General features: G+C 38.3%; 1 protein-coding gene and 1 long non-coding RNA gene across 3 annotated transcripts in view; one reads left to right on the plus strand and one right to left on the minus strand.

Moving 5' to 3' along the window:
* The window catches only part of LOC125963138 (uncharacterized), a 218,999-nt gene that overhangs the window by 169,004 nt on the left and 23,133 nt on the right, over positions 1-26,862 (plus strand). The window lies entirely within an intron of this gene.
* RLIM (ring finger protein, LIM domain interacting) overlaps positions 18,072-26,862 on the minus strand; it is a 36,508-nt gene continuing 27,717 nt past the window's right edge. For both annotated transcript variants that reach the window (XM_004283810.4, XM_049705107.1), the window contains exons 3-4: positions 26,359-26,442; positions 18,072-25,066 (exon numbers count right to left, since the gene is read on the minus strand). In XM_004283810.4, coding sequence (XP_004283858.1) covers positions 23,448-25,066; positions 26,359-26,442 — 1,703 coding nt within the window. In that variant the 3' untranslated portion in view covers positions 18,072-23,447. The remainder of the gene's footprint in view (positions 25,067-26,358; positions 26,443-26,862) is intronic.

A 26,862-nucleotide genomic window follows, 5' to 3' on the forward strand; every position in this document is an offset into this window, starting at 1 on the left:
CCCTGCAAGCCGCATGTCATGGCAATAAAGGGAAAAGAAGTGGGGGAAGAAAACAAACAAAAATAAAAAGAGAAACAAAATCCAAGAAAATAGCAAAGACCAAAAAACAAACAGCAACAACAGCAATAATAAAAAAAAACAGACTAACGGTAAAAGCAAAACCAAAGAAAAACAAACACACACACACAAAATCAAAAACAAAGAAAACAGGAGAACAACCAAACAAAAGAACCAAAAATGAAATCAAACAATTAAAAACAAAACTAACAAAAACACAAACCAAAACAAAGCAGAATGCAAACTGAAGAATAAAGCAAAGAAAAGTAAACAGACAAAAACGATTTTAAAAAAGGAAAAAACACAGAACAATGAAGAAGCAAAGTAAAAATAGAAATATAAAAATAAAAAATATATTAAAAAGAATTTTAAAAATTAAAAAGAAAAAAACAAACAACCCCCCCAAAATATATAAAAATGAATAAAAATAATAATTTAAAAAACCAAACAACAGAACTAATCAAAACATAAGAAAAATAATAGTAATAATAACATTTTCATGGGGTCTCAGCTGTCAGTGTCCTTGCCCCTGCTGTGAGCCACAGCCCACCTCCACCTCCCCAGGAGGCCCTCCAATGTCTCTAGGTTGGTCTCTGGACCTGCTGTGGGCTCTTTGGGGACAGCTCAGATTGTGATCTGGCCCAACTCCCACGTGTTCTTGCCCCCAGAGTCCAGAGCTGTCAGAGTTAGACTGGTTTCATTTGTGGGAACACTCATCCATTCAGATATTCCACAGACTCAGGGTCTACTAAGCCAATTACGGGGATTTAATCTGCAGCTTGTGTGGGTGACAGAAAGATTTTTGTTCCTCTTCCTTAGTTGTCCCTCCCCTGGGGCTCAGCCGTGGTTTTAGCCCTACCTCTGGGTGTGGGCCACCCACAGGAGTCTGCTCCCAAGGCTGTCCTAGAGCACTTGGGTCCGCCTTGGTGAGAACAGGCCGCGGATGTGACACAGCTGCTTGGGTCATAGAAGCCCCAGTGGCGACAGGTGCACAGAAGCTGGCAGCCATGGGTGAGAGAGATTCGGCCCTAGTGGGAGCATTTTCTAGTGCCTGGAGGCAGGCTCATGAGGGCCAGCACTAGCAAGGCCCTTTCCTAGTGCTGGGGGTGGGGCAGGGGCCAGCACATGGGAGAGAGAGGCTGCAATGGTGGCTCCACCCTCTGCGCATCACTCAACAGTGGCGCCTTTCTTCCATGGCAGTCTGGGTTTCCTCCACAGGCATTCCCAGTTGTGGATTTCCTCCCTCCTGTCCCCTCAAGTTGTCTCCTCACAGCCAACAGCAGTCCTCCCCCTGGGTTTTGCTCTCCAATCCCCACATTCCAGCTCCCAGCCCCCATGTGCACCAGTGGACACATGTCCCAGTCCGGGGCATGCAGGGCCGTGGCACGGACCATCTGTGTAGCTCTCACTCTATCCTGTCTGCCACAGACCAGCTGTTTCACCCTCCTCTGACAGCATCAGATGCTTCCTTTCTGTCCCAACCGATTTCCCCATCAGTGAGGGGTTTCCCCAGATGTGGGACCCTCTCCTCTGCTTCAGTTCCCCCCCACCAGGGGTGCACGTCCCATCCCACTTCCTCTCCTCTTCTTTCTCCCTTCTTTCTTTTGTCCTACCTGGTTATGCAAGGTCCTTTATTGTCCTTTCCGGTGTCCAAGGTCTTCTGCTATTGTTCAGCTGGTGTTCTGTGAGAATTGTTCCATCTGTAGATGCATTTGTGTAGAGAGATGAACTCCATGTCCTCCTACTCCTCCACCATCTTGAAAACCCCAGAGTGGATTTTTTAAATGACACAACTATATGTTGTATGCAGGAAATTCACCTCAATTATATAATGATAGGTAGGTTGAAAGTAAAAGGATGGGAAAAGGTATGCCAGTAGATGTCAGAGCAAATAAAATTACCAAGAGAGAAAAAGACAAAACATAGTGATAAAAGGCTTAGACTACCAAAAGATATAGCAATCCTAAACAGTGTTACAAAACAGTTGAAGCAAAAACTGAGAAAATAAAAGGGAAATAGATAATATAGTTGGTAACTCCTACACTGTGTCTCAAAAACTGATAGAAAAACTAGACAGAAAAATCAGTAAGGACATAGAAGAACTAAAAACACTATCAACCAGGGAGATCTAACCAAATTTAAGAAGCATTCTGCCTGAAATAGAGACACAGATGTAGAGAACAAACATATGGACACCAAGTGGGGAAGCAGGGGAGGGGGTGGTGGGATGAATTGGGAGACTGGGATTGACATATATACACTAATATGTAAAAAATAGATAACTAAATAAACAATGTATTTAATTTTAAAAAAGAAGCACTCTGCCTCACAACAGCAGAATATACATTCTTTTCAAGCACCCATGCAACATATACCAAAATAGACCATATCCCGAGCCTAAAACCAACTTCAACAAATTTAAAATAATTGAAATCATACATAATCTGTTTTCTCAGAATAACGGAATCAAAGTAGAAATCAAAATCAGAAAGACAACAGGAAAATCTCTAAACAAGTAGATATTAAGCAATATACTTCTTAACAATGCATAGATCAAAGAGGAACTCTCAAAGGAAATTTTTAAAAATATAGACAACTGAATGAAAATTAAAATACAACATATCACAATACATGGGACAGAGCTAAAGCAGTACTGAGAGGGAAGTTTATAGCACTGATTGCTTATTGTATAAATTAGGAATGGTTTCAAATCAATAATCTAAGTTCCTACCTCAAGAAACTAGAAAAAGAAGTGCAAAATAAACTCAAAGCAAGAAGAAGGAAGGAAATAAAAGGCAGAAATCAATAAAATTGAAAATAGGAAAGCAATAGAGGAAATCAATAAAACAAAATTTAGCTCTTTGAAAAAAATCAATAATATTTATAAACCTCTAGTAAGAGTGAATACAGAGAGAAGATCCAAATCACCAATATCTGAAATGAAACAGGATTATATTACAGATCCTGTAGCTATTAAAAAGATAATAAGAGAATACTATGAACAACTTTTCACTTAAAACTTCAATAACTAGAAAATTGGACAAACTCCTCAAACCCCACAAGAACTCAACCAAAAGGAAATAGATTACCTGAATAATCCTATAACCATTAAAGAAATAGAATTTGTAATTTAAAATCTCCTCTAAAAGAAAAGCCTATATGGATTCATTGGAAAATTTTACCAAACATCCGAAGAAGAATTAACAGCAATTTTACACATTCTATTCTAGAAAACTTAAGACAAAAAAACACTTCCCGGGCTTCCCTGGCGGCACAGTGGTTAAGAATCCGCCTGCCAATGCAGGGGACAAGGGTTCGAGCCCTGGGCCAGGAAGGTGCCGCATGCCGTGGAGAAACTAAGCCCGTGCACCACAACTACTGAGCCTGCACTCTAGAGCCCACAAGCCACAACTACTGAAGCCCACGCAACTAGGGCCCATGCTCTGCCAAAAGAGAAGCCACCTAATGAGAAGCCTGCGCACCACAACGAAGAGTAGCCCCTGCTCGCTGCAACTAGAAATCCCGCATGCAGCAATGAAGACCCAATGCAGCCAAAATAAATAAATAAATAAATAAAAATTAAAAAAAAAACTTCCCAACTGATTTTATGAGGACAGCATTACCTTGATATTAAAACCAGACAATACAAAAAAATGAAAACTATACACCAATATCCCTTATGAATATAGATGCAAAATTCCTCCACAAAATATTATCAAGCCAAATCCAATAATATAAAGAATTGTGCACCATGCCTAAATGGGATTTATTCCATGTATATAATGCTGTTTCCATATTTGAAATTCAATCAATATAATGTACCATATCAATAAATTAAAGATGAAAAATCATATGATACTATCAATTGGTGCAGAAAAAGCATTTGACAAAATACAACACTAATTTATGATTACAAGCTCTCAGAAAGTTGAGAATGGAAGGAAACTACTTCAATTTGATGAAGAGCATCTACAGCCAACATCATACTTATTAGGAAATATTCTATCCTTTCCTGCTAATACCAGGAACAAGACAAAGATGCCCGTTCTCACCACTGTTATTTAACATAGTACTGGAAATTCTAGCCACTGCAATAAGACAAGGAAAAATACATAAAATGTATACAGATTGGAAAGGAAGAAATAAAACTGTATTTGCAGATAACAGGATTGTCTATATAGAAAATCCCAAGGAATCTACAAAAACCTTACAGAACTAATAAGTTTAGCAACATCACAGTAGACAAGATCAACATACAAAAATCAATCACATTTCTATATACTATCAATGAACATGCAGACACTGAAGTTGAAAGCACAGTAATATTTACAATCATTAGAGAGAAAATGAAATACTTAGGTATACACTTAACAAAACATGTGCTGAATCTGTATGCTAAAAATTTCAAAATGCTAATGAAAGAAGTCAAAGAAGAGCTAAATAAATCAAAAGGCATACTCTGTTCATGGATTGGAAGACTCAACATAGTAAAGATGTCAATTTTCCCCAAACTGATAGTTTTAACTCAATTCCTTTCAAAATCCTAGCAAGATTTTTTTTGTAAAAATGGACAAGATTATTCTAAAATTTATATGGAAAGATAAAGGAATAGAATAACTTCTTTGAAAAGCAATAATAAAGTGAGAAGAATCACTCCATCTGATTTCAAGACATTATATAGCTATAGTAATCATGACTGTGTGGTATTGGTAGAGGGCTAGATATATATTGGGTTGGCCAAAAAGTTTGTTCAGATAAGATCTTATGGGAATAAAAGAACGAAATTTTTGGCCAACCCAATAAAGCAATGCAACAGAATAGAAAACCTTGACATAGCCCCACACAAGTATGATCAACTGATTTTTGACAAAGGTACAAAAGAAATTTATAACCTTTTTAACAAATGATGCCAGAGCAATTGGATATCCATAGGCAAAAAGAATCTCAACCTACTAAATATCATGCCTTATACAAACATAAACTCAAAATGGATCATAGATTTAAATGTAAAATGCAAAACTATAACACTTTTAGAAGAAAACATAGGAGAAAATCTTCAGGACCTAGGGCTTGGAGAGGAGTGTTTTAGACATGACATCAAAAGTACAATCCATTCCGAGGGTTGTCTTTTCATCTTGTTTATGGTTTCCTTTGCTGTGCAAAAGCATTACCATACAACTCAGCAATCCCCCTACTGAGCATATACCCTGAGAAAACCGTAATTCAAAAAGAGTCATGTACCAAAATGTTAATTGCAGCTCTATTTACAATAGCCAGGACATGGAAGCAACCTAAGTTTCTATCAACAGATGAATGGATAAAGAAGATGTGGCACATATATACAATGGAATATTACTCAGCCATAAAAATGAATGAAACTGAGTTATTTGTAGTGAGGTGGATGGACCTAGAGTCTGTCATACATCGTGAAGTAAGTCAGAAAGAGAAAAACAAATACCGTATGCTAACACATATATATGGAATCTAAAAGAAAAAAAGAAAAAAAAAGGTCAGAAGAACCTAGGGGCAAGACGGGAATAAAGATGCAGACCTACTAGAGAATGGACTTGAGGACACGGGGAGGGGGAAGTGTAAGCTGGGACAAAGTGAGAGTCGTAGTGTATATCTGTACATATATACACTACCAAATGTAAAATAGATAGCTAGTGGGAAGCAGCCGCATAGCACAGGGAGATCATCTCGGTGCTTTGTGACCAGCTAAAAGGGTGGGATAGGGAGGGTGGGAGGGAAGGAGACGCAAGAGGGAAGAGATATGGGGATATATGTATATGTATAACTGATTCACTTTGTTATAAAGCAGAAACTAACACACCATTGTACAGCAATTATACTCCAATAAAAATGTTTTTAAAAAACCAAAAAAAACAAATATCAGGTACAAAGAAAAAAAGGAGAGTACAATCCATAGGAAAAAAAATTGATAAATTGGACTTCATGAAAAGTAAAATCTTGCTCTGCAGAAGATTCTGTTAAGAGGATGAAAAGACAAGCTACACACTGGGAGAAAATATTTACAAACTGCGTAGCTAACAAAGACTCATATCCAGAATATATAAATAAAACTCAACAGAAAAAAAACCCCACAAACAATTCTGTTAGGAAATAGGCAAAAGATATGAAGAGACATTTTACCAAAGTGGATATATGTTTGGTAAATAGTCACATGAAAAGATGTTTAACATTTCTTGCATTAGGGAAATACAAACTAAGATTATGATGAGATACCATTATATATTTATTAGAACAGCTAAAATAATAAATGATGACAATACCAAATGCTGGCTGGGATGTGGAGAAACTGAATCTCTCATATTGCTGTGGGAATGTAAAATGTTACAGCCACTCTAGAAAATAAGTTGGCACTTTCTTAAAAAGCTAATTATACATTTACCATGAGACTCAGCAATTGCACTCCTGAGAAATGAAAACTTATAAAGTTTCTACATACAACTTATAAAGGTCCACATAAAACCTCTACACAATTGTTCATAGTATTATTTGTAATAGCCAAAATCTGGACACAACCAAAATGTCCTAAAATAGATGAGTATTTAAAGGGTAGTACATCTACACAATGAAATACTACTCAGTAATAAAAAGGAACAAATTACTGATACATGCAACAACTTGGATGGATCTCAAGGGTATTATGGTGAATGACAAAAAGCCAATTAAAAGGTCACATGCTGTATGATTCCATTTATATAACATTCTTGGAATGACAAAATTATAGAGATGGAAAAGCGATTAGTGATTGCCAGGGGTTTAAAGGTGGTGGTGGGAAGCAGGTGTGATTCTGAATATAAATTGGTAGTACAAGGGAGATCTTTGGGGTGATAGAATTGTTCTATATCTTGATAGTTGTGTTGGTTATATGAATCTACATATGTGATAAAATGGCTTAAAATTACACATGTACATTGTACCAGTATCAATTTCCTGGTTCTGATACCTGGTTTTGTGCTACAGTTACCTAAGATGCAGTTAATGAGGGAAACTGGGTGAAGGGCATATATTACCTCTCTCTACTATCTTTCCAATTTCCTGTGAATTTATAATTATTTCAAAAGTAAAAAATTTAAAACTTGAGTTAGCTGGAAAAAACTTATCCAAATCCCTTGTTTTACAAATAGGGAAACTAAGATGCCAAAAGGGCGGGTGACTGCCCAATGTTTCACAATTAGTTGGTGCAGCAGTGAGACCTTGCAACCTTTATTACTGTCCTGAGATCTATCTTTCTTTGGGACTCTCAAAACTCAACTTTCACCAGTGTACTTTCCAACGTTGACTTCCAACGCCCACAGTTCCATTGCATTCTCTTATATCAAAGTTCTAGTTTTTCTTGCGGGTCAGATTTCCCTTAAGAGTGTTCCTCCTTACTGGCTTTCCCCCCTCTAGATGGCTTAACCTTTTTTAGCAGCCATATACTTAAATATTTATTGCTAAGGTGGATTTTTTAACCCTTACTCCTAACTCTTCACACTAAGCCTTAGGATCCGGCTTAGTCATGTTCAAGATTTCTTAGAAGCTTCTTGCCTATTTTACGATCTCCTCTGTTGAGAAATGGCCCACTCATTAACTGGGCCTAGTAGTTCAAATCCACTGTTGATCACTATATGGTACCACCTAAAGAAATAAAGGAGGATATTCCACGTAAAACAAGTGCCTATAAAATATTCAGATTGAGATGCCCCACAAACAACTGGGGTGGGGGGAGGGGGAAAGAATGTCTAAATTTCTAAGGAGAGATCAGACCTTAGAGATATAGGTTGATGAGTCATCAGGGTATGGAGAATAGTTAAAACCATGGGGAAATTTCTTCTGTAATAAGATAAACAATTCTTACATAAAGGAAAAATACCACGGGGGTTAGTAAAGTCAAACAGTGTTAACTAGAGAAGAACAAAGGGTCTAACAGTGCTTTTTTCTTTGAACTATGATCTCTGATGGTTGAAGCCTTGAACTGTTCCCAAGCACGTTGAGGAAAAGTAGCAGGGCTTTGTGTGATGGGGCGGTAATGAGAGGAGGGGTTCCCTCTGGATGAATTGTTTCAGCATTTTTTTGTTTTTGTTTTGTTTTGTTTGTTTTTGTATTTTTGGTTTTTTTTGTTTTTTTGTTTTTCTTTTTGCGGTACACGGGTCTCTCACTGCTGTGGCCCCTCCCGTTGCGGAGCACAGGCTCCGGATGCACAGGCCCAGCAGCCATGGCTCACGGGCCCAGCCGCTCCACAGCATGCGGGATCCTCCCAGACCGAGGTACGAACCCGCGTCCCCTGCATCGGCAGGTGGACTCTCAACCACTGTGCCACCAGGGAAGCCCTGTTTTTGTTTTTTTGCTGGTTGTCTCTGACCTAGAAGTACCTTCACTCCTTTTAGAAGAACAAAGGAAAATCGCAGTTCATCTCAGACCTGGGCATGCTGATTACAAACATAAAGCTGCTAAATACAGTGTCTAAAATGTTGCTAAAATATACCTGAGGGCTGCTGCTCCTAGTGAAGAGGACCCCTAAATTATAGGAGAGGGGAAACAGAAGAAATTCTAGGTAAGATTTTGGGAGTCACTGGTTTCTGACAAAAGCTTTTGCTGGGCTCTTAGCAATTCACACTTTCCACATTTCTTTTCTTTTTCAAACTTTTTCAACTGTAGCAAAGATTTCTTTTTTAAGCGTCACTCAGCATATGTGGAATCTTTGTTGAGCCACATGCAAGTTTTAAAAGAAGCATGCAAGTTTTGCCACTTATCCTATTTTACCAGCAGATTTTGGGGTTTTTCTTGTTTTGTTTTTGTTTTTGTTTTGGCTGCTCTGCACGACTTGCAGAATCTTGGTTCCCTGACCAGGGATTGAACCCACGCCCATGGCAATGAAAGTGCAGAGTCTTAACCACTGGACCACCAGGGAATTCCCTGGAGGGTTGTTTTCTAGATTGTGGGGTTTTTTTTCATTTGTTTTGCACCTGGTATATCTAGTTACTTGCCTATCCAGGCCCTGCTGTAGCCTCTAAATAGCGGCTAGATGCTGAATAAGCAAAAAAAAAAAAAAAAAAAAAAAAAAAAAAAAAAAAAGTTGCCATAGCAACAAATCTTTAGCCATTGATTTGTTGCTTCACAGGCAATTAGGTGTAATCCTAGTTTACCTGGTAAAGCAGGTGCCTATTACATGGGCTTTTTGGGTTTTTTTTTTCTTGCTGTCTCATAATGGACAGGTCCCATCTTATTCTAGAAAAACTGTGTCTGTACCCTGCCTGTCTCCTTCATACACCTAGTAGACCTCTTTGAGTATCCAAAGAACATTGGGAAGATGCATTCCTCTTTACTGAAGCTGGTTTCCCAGACCACAAGCTCAATGCTTTTTAAACATCTCAAAATTAGACGTACAGGGACTTCCCTGGTGGTGCAGTGGTTAAGAATCTGCCTGCCAATGCAGGGGACACGGGTTCGAGCCCTGGTCCGGGAAGATCTCATATGCCGCAGAGCAACTAAGCCTGTGTGTCACAACTACTGAGCCTGCACTCTAGAGCCTGCAAGCCACAACTACTGAGCCCGCGTGCCACAACTACTGAAGCCCGCGCACCTAGAGCCCGTGCTCTGCAACAAGAGAAGCCACCGCAATGAGAAGCCCGCATAGCGCAACGAAGAGTAGCCCCCGCTTGCCGCAACTAGAGAAAGCCTGCATGCAGCAACAAAGACCCAACACAGCTCAAAATTTATTAATTTTAAAAATTAGATGTACAGATTTCACAGCCATTGGAGGTTGGCTCAGCCACCTCTCCCACGCTAGGAAATGCTACTTTCCTATCTTATTAATATCTCAATAGAATGTCCCTCCCAATAAAGTGCTAGGGAATTTCCCTACGTGATCGCTAAGCTTCCCAACAAAGTAGGCATCATTAGTCCCGCTTTGCAGAAAGGAAAATTGAGACTCAGAGAAGATGTGTCATCTAAAACCACACAGCTTGTAAGACGCATATGAATCTAACTGGCTCTTAAACCTGTAGTCTTTTCACTGCACCTTTAGGTCCCCAAATCACCTCTCCCATGGGCCATTTGCTCAATAGGATCGTTGCTGCTCATTACTGGTAAGATCCTGAACGCTTATATTGCCTGTTTTTATGCATGAATATATTTATCCTTATACTGCCTCTTAAAGTTCCTAGGGCTGTGTGTCCTTATCCAGACACAATTCTAACTATTCAGGTGGATCTCCAGGTGAATAGATTCTTCTGAAGGAACAAAGACAGAGGGAAGTTTCAGTGGGGGAAAAGCTGTGAGGAGGTAATCTTCCTAGGCAAGTGTCTTTCTTGCACAGGACTAGGGTCCACGTCAAATATGCTATTTGCAGGACACTTTGTCTCATCATCTTAGGGCAAGGTTAGAATCAGCAATTGAACTAGGGCCTTTTCCCAAAACTTGTTGCTTAGCCTGAGGAGATACTTCTGCAAATGAGCCAGGCTCCATGTGCACTCACCTACAGCCCTGAACATCTCTGGACTTGGCTGGGTCCAGGGGGATTGTGGCTACGAAGTCACCATTAGACCCATCACAACAGTTAGTGGTGGCATGGCAGAGAGATGAGGTAGTAGGACCTACTAGACTAGGGAAGCAATGTATGCCACCATAACAAGCAGAAAAGGAGCCAGTTTCCATGTAGCTTGGCCCGATTCCCATGCGGTAGCCCAGAACTGCCTTTCCTTTGACCCTATTTCCTTTGGCCCTTTGCTTCTATATCTGAAACCCAGAAGATGAACTAGTAACTTGGACACTGAGGTTGGGACTCCTTTTCCCATGGTTAGGTTAGGGCCCTATATCCAATCAATAAATGGATTCTTTCAATCCAGAGTCTCCAGTTTTTCAGCTCTTGGGATGGTTTGAATGTAGACCTGCCTAGATGCAGGCAGCTGAACTGGGTGACTGTCACTCATAAAATGCCAGGAAATAATAGCTAATCCATAAATGTATGTTAACTTTCCTAGATTCATCTGAGTTTGCTGAATTTAGCCTACACATCAGTAAAATCACTGACAAGTAAAGAAGTCACCAAGAGGCATCCAATGAAAAGGATCTGAACAGTCAGCTCTTGAAAAAATTAACCCGGTTGTCTCTTTGGTTCATTTTATGGACAACACTGCCCCCTACAGGTATTAGCAACGAAAAACAGAGCAATGCTGGCACAGTTTTCAGTGAGAAGAGCTTGTTCCACTTCATTTGTGACACTGGGTTCCATTACCTGAGGATTTCTCAGTGATGGCAGAAAAGGGTCATTCGAATCAGATTAGAATAAAATAACACAAAGAGCCAAATTGTTAGGAAAACAAGAAAAGATAAGTGAAAAGATTAGAGCACTGCAGAGCCATCTCCAGGGTACTGTGGACTCAGCTTCCCAGCACTTACACTTGGAAGGAGAGGGGCAGGGAAGAGAGAGTCTTCTCTGGTATCATGGAACTTGCAGCAGCCACCCTAGAGTCATATCTGTCTTTGATTTTGCCACTTAGGAGTTAAAGTCAGCACTTCACTCCCATGATCAAGACCCCAACAGCTTCTCATCTCGGAATAAAATCCTATCTCCCTTCCCTGGACTATAAAACCCTCATGAACTGGCCCTTACTTATCTCTTACAGCTTCCCCCCTCCAACATTGCTCCTTTTCCTCCCTCTAAATAATAAGCAGAGCTCATTTTCTGGGACTGGAATGTTCTGCTTCCTCTTCATTCAGTTCTCAGCTTGTGTCACCTCCTCAGAAAGGTCTTCTATAACCACCCTATTCCATCTCAGTCACAATCACATCACACCATTTTATTTTTTTTCCCAGCATTTGGTCACCATCTTCATTTATATTTACAAATGTATCTGCCTCTCCCTACTAGAATGTAAGCTCCATGAAGGCAAGGGCCTTTGTCTTGTTCACCATTGTATCCTCTACACATGGAATGGTACTTGGGACATATATTCCAATGAAAAAATATTTTGATGACCAGTACTAGCAGTGGGACCTGGAGCATATCATTTAACTTCTGATTTTATTTCAGGGATAAAATTCAAATATCCAATTGCCCCCCAGTTGTTATGAGTATCAAATAAGAAGAAAAACGTGGGGAAAAAAAAGCCTAGTCCAGTGACCCATAAACAGATAGATATTCAAGACACCTATTGGTCTATTCATCAATCCATAGCCATCTCTCCTTCCCTTTTCCTTTCAGGGCCATGCTGACAGTTCACATTAACCTTTCAGTGCAATCAAAGTGTGTATACAATACTGGTGATTGGAGGGTGGATGCTGTAAATCACAGCGTGCTTTCAACTGGGTCCCACAGTACCTCTCTGAAACAGTTGTAAGTAGATATTTCAGTCATCCACAAAGATGTCAGGGTTAGGAATCTTGCCCACTCGAGTTTCTAGGCTGATTTATAAACGGGCATTTTAAAGAGAAAGTAAGGCCTAAGCCAGGCATAGTTAATATATGCTGGACAGTTAACTTATAAGGAATTCAAAATCAAATGCACCAATAGCGTGAACTGAAGGGAACACTTTGGAGTGGGGTGGGGGAAAGAACAAGAATGGCTTCTGCAAATGACAGGCTCTTCAGTAAGTGGTGCTGGGAAAACTGGACAGCTACATGTAAAAGAATGAAATTAGAACACTCCCTAACACCATACACAAAAATAAGCTCAAAATGGATTAAAGACCTAAATGTAAGGCCAGAAACTATCAAACTCTTAGAGGAAAACATAGGCAGAACACTCTATGACATAAATCACAGCAAGATCCTTTCTGACCCACCCCCTAGAGAAATGGAAATAAAAACAAAAATAAACAAATGGGACCGAATGAAACTTCAAAGCTTTTGCACAGCAAAGGAAACCATAAACAAGACGGAAAGACAACCCTCAGAATGGGAGAAAATATTTGCAAATGAAGTAACTGACAAAGGATTAATCTCCAAAATACACAAGCAGCTCATGAAGCTCAATATCAAAAAAAACAAACAACTCAATCCAAAAATGGGCAGAAGACCTAAATAGACATTTCTCCAAAGAAGATTGCCAACAAACACATGAAAGGATGCTCAACATCATTAATCATTAGAGAGATGCAAATTAAAACAATGTGATACAATGTCGTATCACCTCACACCGGTCAGAATGGCCATCATCAAAAAATCTACAAACAATACATGCTGGAGAGGGTGTGGAGAAAAGGGAACCCTCTTGCACTGTTGGTGGAAATGTAAATTGATACAGTCACTATGGAGAACAGTTTGGAGGTTCCTTAAAAAACTACAAATAGAACTACCATACGACCCAGCAATCCCACTACTGGGCATACACCCTGAGAAAACCATACTTCAAAAAGAGACATGTACCACAATGTTCATTGCAGCTCTATTTACAATAGCAAGGACCTGGAAGCAACCTAAGTGTCTGTTGATAGATGAATGGATAAAGAAGATGTGGCACATATATACAATGGAATATTACTCAGCCAGAAAAAAAAACGAAATTGAGCTATTTGTAGTGAGGTGGATGGACCTAGAATCTGTCATACAGAGTGAAGTAAGTCAGAAAAAGAAAAACAAATACCGTATGCTAACACATATATATGGAATCATAAAAAAAAATGGTTGTGAAGAACCTAGGGGCAGGACAGGAATAAAGACACAGACATAGAGAATGGACTTGAGGACACGGGGAGGGGGAAGGGTAAGTTGGGACGAAGTGAGAGAGTGGCATGGACATATATACACTACCAAATATAAAATAGATAGCTAGTGGGAAGCAGCTGCATAGCACAGGCAGATCAGCTCTGTGCTTTGTGCCCACCTAGAGGGGTGGGATAGGGAGGGTGGGAGGGAGATGCAAGAGGGAAGAGATATGGGGACATATGTATAACTGATTCACTTTGTTATACAGCAGAAACTAACACGCCATTGTAAAGTAATTATACTCCAATAAAGATGGTAAAAAAAAAAGAAGAATGGCTTCTCCAGCTTTTTTTTTTCCAAGTGATTTTGACTTCAGACTTAAAAAAATAAATAACGGAGAAAGGGCCCAGTCAGTACCCATATTTGTACAAGGGCTGTTAGATAACATCACTAAAATGAAGTTTGGAATATATTTCTATTTAGTAGATTTAGGCTGAATGATTTTCCTATTTAAAAATGTAGATGTTACTGGTCCCCACATGTGGAGAAAAGGGATTACCTTGGATGCCAGAGAAGATAGTATTAATTATTAGGGAAGTGTTCTTTTTAATTTGAGCAATAGGGCAGAATTTGGGCTTAGTTGCCAAGTTGGGCTCTCCTTAGGAACAATCCTGTACCTTCGTGTTAACAGAGCCTCAGACACTGTTCCATTCTTTTCCTTCTCCCAGGAAAGGGCAGGGCCAAGACAAAACAGAATGACCAGAATGACTCTTCCGTAATTTTCACCTTTAATCTAGAGGGGCTACACCGAAGATTCTGAAAGAAGCTGGGTGATGTGCTCCTCTGGCTTCTTCCAAGTAAGCAGTCTGACTCACGTGCTAGAGATAGGTTTGTCACCCATGCTAGAAACCAACATCCATCCTGTATTACTAAGTGGGTTTTCAGATTCTTAAATAAAAAGGCCACAGAAAATATTACATTATATTCACACAGAAAATGTAAGTAAAGCCAAGCCAAATGAATCAGTTTTTAAAACCTCAACTCCAAAAGCTCTTTCTTCACAGGAGTTAATATTTCACTTCATGTTGCCAAACAAAACAAACTTTCAGCAATGGCATCAGAGAGACTTGGTGTAGGGAAATACTTTCACTGAGGCTGAAGTTTGATCTGGTAGCCTCTGTTCTCATGTTAACTTCCCCCTTCCATTCCAAGAAACTCATTTAAGCATATATATTATCACCACAAAGTAGAAACAGATTGTAAATCCAGGTTAGCAGTTTCTAACCTATGCCAGGAGTATTCAAACGCAGCTTTCAGATTATAGAGCGACTGCTTGAAAATTATTTGTATTATTTTAACATAACTAAGAGAATCCACATTAAACTTTGGGTGCTGGTTCCTGCAATAAGTAAATGTAACAATTGCTATTTATTAGCTGCTAAATAATGCTGGAGCTGTGATGGGCTTCCCTAACCTTAATCATAAAAGCCCTCAACCAGCTAAGTAAGGTCTTTTGCTATTGTTAATGGTTAGACTTCAAGCTTTGGTAGGGAGTGTATTCTTTTAACCTCTAAAGGGGAGGAGAAAGATGGTAGTTTTGTAAGCTTGGATAGACACTCTAAGCCACAGCTTTGACATGCAAGTAAAAGCGTGATGCCTATTTAGTTCTAGGGTAGTGTGAGCAGATAGGGTGTGCATATCTACAGGTGAACTTTTAAAACATATCACCATTTGCATCCTACCCACTTTAATCACTCTCTCCCATACTGTTCTAGAACTGTACTGTTCAATATGGTAGCCACTAGCCACTTGTTGCTGAGCATTTGGTGTCCAAAATGAGACATAGTATACGTGTAAAATAGCAGATTTTGAAGACTCAATATGAAAAACAATGTAAATATCTCTAATAATTTTTATATTGATCACATGTTAAAAGAGTTTTACTTTATTGGGTTAAATAAACATATTAAAATTAATTGCAACTCTTATCTTTATTCCTTTTGTAATGTAGCTGCTAGAGATTTTTAAATTACACGTGACTTGCATTATATTCCCACTGGACAGCACTATTCTAGAACATCTGGTACAGATAGGGGAAACTGAATTTTTTTAAAAGTAGGTACATCACAGTCAGCAACACTGTCCACTGAGAAATTCAGCAATATTTTCAGAGGCTTCGGGTCCCCATCCTGCCAAAAACAAGGGGAAGAGAAACCTCGGACCACCACAATGCCTAGTACATAGTGCAAGCACAATACATATTTACCTATTAGCTGAGGAAACAAACTCTAAATTCAGATGAGCCCTTGTTCACTCTGTTACTCCTCACTGCTCCCCTCAAATATCATTTGCATGGGGATGGATAATTATGCTATGTGTATCTTTTAAGGTTTTTGTAATACTTTACTTGTCTCCCCACTGAACGCCTGCTCCTTGTGAGTAGGGATTCTATTTCTCCCTGTGTTTAAATGTTGAATGAGGCGTGATAATCAAAGCACTCACCTAGGCAGCCATTTACTTATCCTAAATCTATTACTTGAACTGCCTTGTTTGTGATTGCTTTCAGAACACAGTATTTTTCTGAATATGCTTAAGGGTGGCAATCTCCATCCACTGAGAAAAAGATAATTCTTTGAAACAGTCAAGACTCATCTCAAGGATGACAACATGAACAAACTGAAGAGGGCTGCTTCTCTCAGTTGCTCACAAGTTCCAAGTATCTTCTGAGCAAGCACGACATTCTTGGAATGCCTATGTTGCCCAAGGCAACTTTCAAGGGCATTAACTTGGATGCCAATAAAACTGGCTAGCATACTAAGAAAAAAAGCTACAATTTTTTTCTAGTCATTTCATATTTCAAATCAAGTCATAACTGGGGCCAAGAGCACATTTAATGAGGCTGAGATGACCATTAACATTAAAGATTTCTACAACACATTCCAGCCTCCTTCCAAATTTTTGGAAGTGAAACACCTTGCTACACATAGCGCTAATGTGTATTTAGTAATGCCCAAAGTGATTTACAGAATTTACAATATATGATCTTTCATCCTTCTCAGACTTGCCCTTTGAGTTTTCCTTGGCAAACTACCCAAAACCAATGTTTATTCTAAGAAATCATACCTCATAAGTAACTACTCTAGGACTTGAGATAAATATTTTAAAAAACAAATTAGGGTCCATATTATGGCAGCAGGATTAAAAGCACAACGAAAATAAGCTCTGGAATCAGAGATCAGACTTGGAAATACTCTGCCACTCATTATGTGACCTTGGGCAAATTACCAAATGCCAGTATCTCAGTCACATCATTTATAAAACAGGGTGGTAATAATAAACCTCAGAATAACTGAGGATTAACTTATAGTACTTAATAAAACACCTGACAGCAACGAGAAAAAAATTAGCTGTTTTTAATATAGCCATTAGTAATCCATTTGCAAGGTCTTAAATTTAAATATTGCCTGAATTCAAAGAAACTGGACCCTAGCTTTCATTTCCTGTTTTTTAAATGACCATTAAGAGTATAGCTATAATCCACTCTGATTTATCAAATCCTCTGTTCTAGGTAATGGTCCTTTTCACTAAATTTCCCTCAACATGATGCCTGTGTATTGGCTTACTTTGTTGTCTAGAATGTGAACTATTCAGTGGTGTTGGTGTTCTTGAGTTTCAAAGAATAGAATCATGAACGACACTAAAAGTAAAACCCTGGGAAGGTCATGGGGAAAAGAAGAGCTGACCACACCAAAAATCCCGAGGAACTGTGTTCCTATGCCAATGATAGGGCTCTGTAGGCACTAGAGGAAATGAAATGGTAATAAAATTCACCATCAGCTAAATGAATACCAGTAGCAAGGGGAACTCACATCCAGGTATCAGAATGTGATGACCTACTTAGAAACAAAGACTCTTAGTGGCTTAGGCAACATGTTTAAGAGATTGGAAGTAGGGATGGAAGACAAAAGCTGTGTGAGCACACATGCACACCTAGACAAGTTTTTGTATTTACAGAGATCAAGCAAGGGAGTGGTCAGGGCAATGGTGAGAATACAAGAAACAGCAAAGATGCACCTACTTAAAATGTCGTTTACATAAATCTTTCCCGGATTCTTATATAGAAAGAGTTTAATCTTTTATTTTACCACTGAAAGATTAAGCCATTAAATTACATGATACGGAAGTTATATTCCATAAACCAGTACCTGCCCACACTCAGTGAGGGGAATCAAAATCAAGGTTGCACTGTAATTCTACTTGACTCTAAAAACCACATCTGACATTGGTGTGAAGCAACAGAACCTTTATCAGATCCCCCTTTTAAAAGAAAAACCCAAGGAGAGATGATCAAGCACAAATGATCACTTCATGCATTTTATTGATAGTCTATATTTTAAATCTGCAGTATGACATCTTACATAGGGAAAAAGCTTCTTCCTAAAAGATAACTATTAATAATCAAACCAGCTTTAGTATGACTGACCTTTCAAGGTCTTGTTTTGCATTAAACAAGTTAACTTTTAGCAGGTGTAAAGCACTGTACAAAAAAAAAAAAAAAGAAAAGAAAAAGGAAACTGGGTACATTCTCAAAATTTAACACAGGGCTTCCCAACCAGGAGTCTGCTGGATAGATATTGGAGAAGGGTGTTATGTTCAGGTTTAAATTGAAAGAAAATGAGAAACCAGATAAAGCAAACCAACCAAATTCACTTCACTTTGTGCTCCTTTCTGCTTTTTTGAAAGTCTCTCCCAGAGGTCAGGAAGCCCTGGTATAACAATCACTTTAGTCTTTACAGAACATACATTTATGTGCTTCATGTTCAAAGACATAAAGGCAGCCTTTGTTATTGTTCCCCCTCCAAATCCCCTCAGGTTATTATAGGCTTCAGAAAGCTTTCCAAAATTGCTGCCCAGTTCTTTATCTGAATCTAAGTAAACATCTATACCAAAGCAGCTCTTCCTGGGAGAAGATAAAACAGGCACAGATACATAACCAGGCCAATTGCGTACCTACTCAACTTGATACCTGATCACATGGCCCTACATCTTTCAAAGCAGCACCAGGGACAAACGGAGCCATCAAGAGGTAAAATCCAAACATTGGACAGTTAAAACACAAATCACTCAGTTAAAAGAACGTTAGCAAAGGGGCACTCAAAGGAGTTAAGGCTGGACAGCTGGTTCAGCCATACCTTGGTATTAGGATAAATCTGCAAGATGAGGAACTGATAGAGGAACCCTGAAATAACTAGGCACAGTGGTATGACGGGGTTCACTTTCACTGCATGTCTTTAAGATATCACTCAATCTAAGTAACTATAAAGCAGCTTGGGGGTCTTGAGTAAACAAATCCTAATCAAAAATAAGTATCTCTGAGTGTTGAAGGGTGTGCCTATTTTCTTCAAATTTGAATTAAAATACCTATGTAGACATGAAAATAATTGTAAAACTGATACAAACTTGTTATTCCTTGAGAGTCCAACAGCTCAGTAACAGCTCAATTCTATACTGTATTTTAGATACAAAATGGAGTTACTTAAATCAAGTGAGATTGCTTACTTGTTGGGAATATTAGTATTTTAGAAATGTTCCAGTTAGGAACTCATTTCAGAATGCTAAAAATTGTAAAGGGCAGGTACGTAACTCACAGCTATTTCTTAATTGCTTATTAAAAATCTGATTTAAAAATAACTGAAATACTAGTTACTTGGATCTTGCACTTTAATTTTCCAAATGAAGCATGTTATAAGTTGACTTACATTTTCAAATGTTTTTTCAAAAGCGCACAATTTACTCGTTAACTCAATGAATTACAACACTGTTACTGAATATTACACATACTGAAGAATTATACTAAGGGGAAAAAAACGCCTGACACTTTAACATGTGCCTTATCAGTCTCTTGCATTACTAAGGTACAGAATACTTTAGAAAGTAGCAATCAGCATAGTCTTATAAGACAACAAAAGTGCCCTGCACACGTGGCTTCTACGTATTTAATATTGGTAATACATTTGACAGGGAAGCCAGTAAGGTAAAACTTAAAAACTCAAATAAGGCAGATTACAAGTATTTTTCGTTCACAAAAGAACAAAGAAATGGGGTGGAGTAAAGGGAGGAATAAAAATATCTTCCATCTTTAAAAGTATCAACAACAACCACAAGGTGCCACTGTATTCTAGCAAGCTGTAAAAATGGCCACTCACCTCCCTATCACATGGGTATTTTGCGAACTGCCAAAAGTTATGGCTGATGCTTGACCCGTTTTATGTCGTGGACATCTGGGAAGCAGGTGATTAAATACAAAGTATATTAAGTGATAACCCTTCATAAATATAATTTGAGACACGGACACTAGGAGATAATACTTGGCACGGAATGAACGTGTTTTCCCAGGGAAAAAAAATTACTTGAGGTAACACTTATAGCTAATAGTTTCCTAATCTTAAAGTTTGGATGAACTCCAACAATCATGTTTTTAGAGATTTTATACATATATATATATATATATATATATATATACACACACATACATATATATATAAAATCCTGGTGCTAAACGTTTTTTGTCGTTGTTAACTGTACAACTGATTACCTATACTCCAACACTAATGTGAACACTTTTCTCAATCCCCACCTCCATCAACACCACTGAGGTATAACTAATGTGTTCTTTTTAGAGCAAATATTCCAAATTAAGAATATGGCTCATCTTCTAGTGTTGCTACAGATAAAGTCTGCAAACTTTAAAGCTAACTTGTTCAATTTTGTTTAGTATTAATAAATCTCAATCATGTCAACTGCTTGGAGTTAAACATAACACCTCAAACGTTTCAGACTAGTAAGTGAATTTTAAAAAATAATCTGAAATATTCAAGGAAATTCCGTTTTTAGTACTTTTCCCTATGCCTTGAACAATGTAATTCCAACATTGTTTTTCTTGTTCCTATTACTGCATGAAGTTCAAACTAGGTCCTCAAGACAGAACCTTTCTGTAATAAAGAAAAAGTGCAAAGATACAAAATGAAATGTAAAGTCTTTTGCAAGAAAATGCTTCCTCAAGAGAACAGGTGTTTGGATGCTGGTGGGAAAAAAGATTTTTGTTCTCCAATGTACATCTGACCCCTACAAATGACCTTGTCTTCAATGTCCATACTAGTAAGTACATATTGGTCATGGACCTTGCAAAAAAAAAATCAAGTAGCAAATTCCACTAAAATATTTGCATCCATTCTACACAATCCAATGGAAATTAATGAGTGCTACTGAAAAAGGTTTCCACATGCACATGTCCAATATGTGCATCCTACTGAAGGCTAAAAACTTAAAATTCTATTTCCAGTGTTTATGAATAGCTTCAATATCTACATTCATAACCAGCATTCTGCATGAGTTACCTCTTTAATACTTCACAAATGAGTAAAATACATCTTGGGAGGTTAGGAAGGTACCTGTTAATAACTTTCTTTTATGCTTAGAATGTGATGCAGTTGTTTTTAAACTACTTAAAATGAACACCCCTATATAAGAATGGGACATTTTATACCAAGAGGAAACTGGGTTTGTTTTTAGCCAATCAGGACTACCCTGCAGATCTGAAAACCAAAGAATACACCCTTAGGAAAGGAGACATGGCTCACAAATATAAAGGAATCCTGACTTTTACATGGACAATTTTTTTAAAAAGATAAAATGTATTACATAAGCGCCATAAACAGTAAAATCTGCTTATATTAAAAAAAAATAAGTGAAGCTTTGTTTGGACATTATTTCCTTGCAAGAGCAGTACATATCCTTAGTAAACAACTACCATATTTACAAGTTAATTTCCTTGATACTTAGGTAGGATTGAAAGCCAGAGGAAAATACGAAAGAATGAGCTTTGAAATAATCTTTACAGCTGAGTTGATAACAGTTAAGGTGGCCAGATAATTTCTAAAGCAGACTTGTTTATTTTGTAGAGTATCTGACTAGGCCTGGGTAATTAGCTCACTTTGTTAAAGACCAAGGATGTGTTCAATCTCTCTTTGGGCCCATTATCTTTTCCCAGAAAAACAAAGACAGTCCTCCACAGTCAGACTAATCCTAACCCCAATGAGCCTCAAGAGAAAGCTGGCAAGAGTACTGGGGTTCTTCACAAAGCTTACTAAGGAAACAACATAAAGTGCATATCCCATAGATTTGTGAGTCAGCATTCTCATCTTCAGATATGGGCAGCACATTTAAAAATTTCAATTTCAAATAACCCAACACGACTCACTTTCCACAAAGAATAAAAATCCCTTAATTCTTCACCTTGTCTTTAAATGTGAGATGTTAGGTCTGTGTTAGAGAGATAGTAACAAAACATTAAACAAGTGGCCATTGGTACCTTGAATGACAAATCTCGAAAACGATGCAAATTTGAGACTTTCCTATTAGTACACACATCTGCACCAACTTCAATTCCTATGCTAAAAGTGGTTTATAGTCTCTTTCCTCCATCTTTTGCTTTTTGGGTTTTTTTTTTTGAGGAGCAGACTTGTGAAAAACAGCAGTGTTACTTGTGCTAAGGGGTAGTGGTTTGTTTTCCTTAAACCAAAGCTCTGCCAAATTTGCATCATCTGCTCAAGTAGAATACTGTGTCCAGGATCTCACCATATGAAACCAGTTCACTCACATCTGTATGACTACTGTCTTCATGAAAAGTTTAAGTTCTTCCAAACAGTTTTCTTTACTCCTCCTGTCTTTCATTTCCTGCCTAAATCCAAGTTAAAATAAACACTTTCCACTGATCTTCAATGCAGTTCAATTCTGCACTCTGTCCTTTCCTCTTTGCATGTCACAGTAGCTGTTCACATACATTAAATATCATAGATATGTTCTGCTCTTACATCTACACACTTACAAAAGCAGCTTTGTACTTTGTTTGGTGTGTTTTTTACTATGTTGGCTCACAAAAAGCAGTTTTTTCATTTCTAAGCATGGTACTTTACAATTTTTAATGCATTAATACAACAGTGCATTGGAAAAGTACTGAGCCTCTACAAAATAGCTTTACATTTTTAAACAAATGAATGTGATTTTTTTTCACTTACACAAGCATAGGCTTTTTTTTAATATTTCCACAAGATAAATATCTCAATTAAACTATAAGCTCACTCTACAGTGTGCCACAGTGATGGGCTTAGGAGACAGTTATACACTTAGAAGATCCTAACCTTAGTGTTATTTACACTGACATGTCCAATAATATCACCTTGTCTGAAAGGTGAACAAATGATATTCAGAATGTAGGTGAATTTGTGCCAACTAATAACTGGGAACAGTATAGCTTTAAGCAATCACTTAGGAAACATGTACTGTAACTTAGTCTAAACTGGGAATTTCCTTCATCCCTCTTTCCTATGGCATAGGAAACTTTAAAGATCAACATGAAACAGATAAGAGCCATTGCTAAGGCAGATCTTTTAAGATAACAAAGGAGAAACTGACAACTATATATGATAAATCATCAGTAATAACAATTACTGATACTGAAATCAGATTTTTATGTCCTAAAACGTTGCTTTTTAAATATTTCCTTTTATTCTGGAACAGAAATTAGAGGAAGGACAATGATTCATTCAGAAAGCAATGACTCAATTCAGGTTGCTACTTTACATTTAAGCACCACTCAAAAAGTGGACATAAAGCAAGTGATTCCTATTTGCCCATCACTATACCAGCTACATAGCTGAGAGTTCAGACCTTAATCACACAACGCTTTCTCTGTTACCAGAAGCTAAGACTGCTCTGCGACATATAGGACAAGTAGAATTCTCAGATAACCAGCGATCGATGCAGTGGACATGGTACTCATGGGAACAAGGTAGTTTACGAAGTTTGTTGCCTTCTGTGTATTCTGTAATGCAAACACTACAGGTTTTTAATGCATCGTTTTCACCAAAACTTCTCATTGCCAAGTTGTCAATCTGTTCTTTGGTGAGTCCTCTAGGTTGGTCATCATCATCCTCATTTAAGAGGAAAAACTGAGCCAGACTAAGGAAGGGCAAAGAGCCACTTTCATCAAATGTTACTGGGGCCCTGTGTCGACCCTCTCGCCTGGCACCTGATGAGCCTGATGATGAGCTTCCTTCATTACTGCCTTCAAATACCTCTGAGCTAGTCTCTGAACTTTCACCACTGGAACTGGAACTAGGACTGGAACTGGAACTAGAACTGGAACTAGAACTGGAACTTGAACTGGAACTCGAACCAGAACTGCTACTACCACCAGAACCCCCTCTTCCATTCCGTGACTCTGACCTTTCCATATTTCGACTTGAGACTGAGCCACTAGGCTCTGAATCACTATCACTGTACATAAAGTAGCTTAACTCACCAAAACCTGTCATTATCTGCCTTAACATGGTCTGAATTGCAACAGATGTAGTCTCACTTAAACCAGTATTTAAGATTCTACGAATCGGAATTCTGATGGTACTGACATAGGTTCTCACACCTGCTCGCTCAGAACGTGAAAACGTACGCCTAAAACCTCCTCGTTCACTTTCATAAGTGACAGTGTTGTTTGGCGTCTGAGACCTTGACCGAGTTCTGCTAGCTATGCTATCTCTCTGCCGATATTCTCCAGGACGAACTCTTCTTACTTGAAGATCAAGAACTATGGTTGGAGGTCTCTGGCCTGATCCTGTAGATTCACCATTGCCAGTTGTATCTGAAGACCCTGCTCCTTGTGAGGCATTTCTGGTTCCAGAAGCTGCAAAGAGACCTCTACTTAGCAAGTCAGGTCCACTTATTTGCTGTCTCAATGTCACGTGGTGCCGGGTTCTAGAACTTCCCTCAGTCTCATTTACCAAAGGATGCTCAAAAGTCTGAGATGAGATACTATGATGAGATCTTCGTGGAATTTCACTCATTGGATGCAGAGGTGATCTACTTCTTTCAGCTCTTGCTCGGGTCCTCCGATGGTCTGGGCTCCTACTTCTTGCCCTTCTCTGACCTCTGGTAGGTGGGGCTTCTCCTGTTAATGATTCAGTTGAATTTCGTTCTGATCTGGGTGGCCTTGCAGATGTTGATTCAGATCGTGGATTTTCCACTTGCCTTTGGCTGTTGTTGTCCATACTTTCTCCACTAGAACGTCTTGCAGATAGCTCATTTTCATTCTCTGGATTTTGGCTCCCATTATTACGGTTAACATTGATCTCTAAACTGAATCTGAAATCACCACTGTTTGGATTAGTCCGGCTCACTGCTCTCCAAGATTGGTTTCCTCTTTGCCCACTTCTTGTCGTATTTCCAGTTTGTCTGACGGAGTTAAGCCAGTCTATTATAGAGTCACCATTAGACACATCATCTGAAGAGTCTCCACCTGTTTTTAAAAAAGGGAGGGGAGAGAGGGAGAAAAAGGAACTATTAAAATTAGGAAATTATGTAAGAGTACTCAGAAACTTCATATTAGAAAAAAAGAACAAAGATTCTGAACAGATTTCACATTTACAGATTTTTGTAAACCATACTGCATTGATTTGCAGTAAAAGCAGGAAAGTTTCAATTCCATTTTAAAAGAGCAAGCTAATCGTAGAGAAATTTAGGGAATTTTTTTTTTAAAAAAAGGGAATTGGGAAGAAGTCTATTTTTAGCACTTCATCATATACAGAGCCTAACATACCACTGTGGGCTGACAACATTTTTTCAGTCCACTGCCAACACTAATGTAATCAAACAAGGTAAACACCAGTTAAGGTACAGGGCTAATATTTTAGTTCAAATTACATTTTTTTGTCAAATTTTCATTAGCTTACATTTCTTTAGGCTCTTGACTTAAGTGCCTTTAATAATATGGGACATTTAAAAATACAAGACTGCTTTAGTCACTGCAAAAATATAAACGAGATTTACAGGTTTAAAAGTATTTGAATACTTCTTCACATTACCAAGATTTTAAATTAACATGAAATTGGAGATCAGACCAAGTAAACAGTCTGAACCTAGCACAGTACATATAATGGCACATTCGAGAACCTAACTGTTATCATGGTTTCTTATGTTAGTCAAATTCCCTATTTCACATTGAGGGAGAAACACCAGACCCCAGGTAAGAGCAAGATTTCTCAACAGTGGGACTATTTATATTTTGAGCCAGATAATTCTTTGTTGTGGGGGCTGTGCTGTGCATTTTAGGATGTTTAGCAGCATCCCTGACCTCCACCCACTAGATACCAATAGCAAACCCCCAGTCATGACAACCAAAAATGTCTCCAGGCATTGGCAATGTCCCCTAGGGGGCAAAATTATACCCCATTGAGAACCATCAGATTAGAGAATGCAACATGTCTTTCTGCTGGTGAGGAACTCATGTTTATAAGGAAGGAATAATACAGTAGGTAGGGGGAAATTTCAATGGAGGTGGAAAATCAAGAAAAAAAATCACATTTAAAATAGGCCATTCCTCACTATGCTCCAATTAACACAAAAAACCCAAAGGTGAAGCAGAAAAAAAAAGTTAACATTCTCACCAAATATCAAGAAAATGCCAGTTGTTTTTATGAGCAGTTACTTAACACCAAATTAATTTGTGTCATTGCTAGATTATCTTTGGCTGACATTTATCGTTAGGAAGCTCCTTATCCATTCCATCCTCCACCCCCAAGCAAAATTTACCTCTATTTTCATCTGAGTTTTGTGGTGGTGGGCCCTCTTTAATTTGTTGTAGTCTTCTCAGCAACTCTTCCTCAGTACTTTCACCTAAAATAGTTTAAAATGTTTGCCAAATTATGAATAAAAAACAATGACTTATCCATCTGAGATGACAACCAGAGAGTGAGTAGGAAACCTGGGTAAAATTCACCTATTTGAGAGCATGACATTACAACTTATATTTATTCACATTTCTTTCCAGTTTACAAAATGCTTTTGCATACAGTATCTCATTGTTTAAAACTGCAACTCTGGGAGGTAGATATTATCTGCATTTTAAAACAATGAAACAGACTGAGTGAGAGACTGATGTGTTAATTAATATATGGCAGGGCAAGAATGCCAACTTTGGCATTCTGACTCAAGTCTGGTACTGTTGCCTCAAAATGCACTCTCTCTTATAAGAGCCATGCTAACTAACACCTTACCTTTTAAAATTTAAGGAATCACTCAAAGTTAATAGAATTA

Source organism: Orcinus orca, chromosome X (assembly GCF_937001465.1).
Source record: "Orcinus orca chromosome X, mOrcOrc1.1, whole genome shotgun sequence".
Lineage (NCBI taxonomy): Eukaryota > Metazoa > Chordata > Mammalia > Artiodactyla > Delphinidae > Orcinus > Orcinus orca.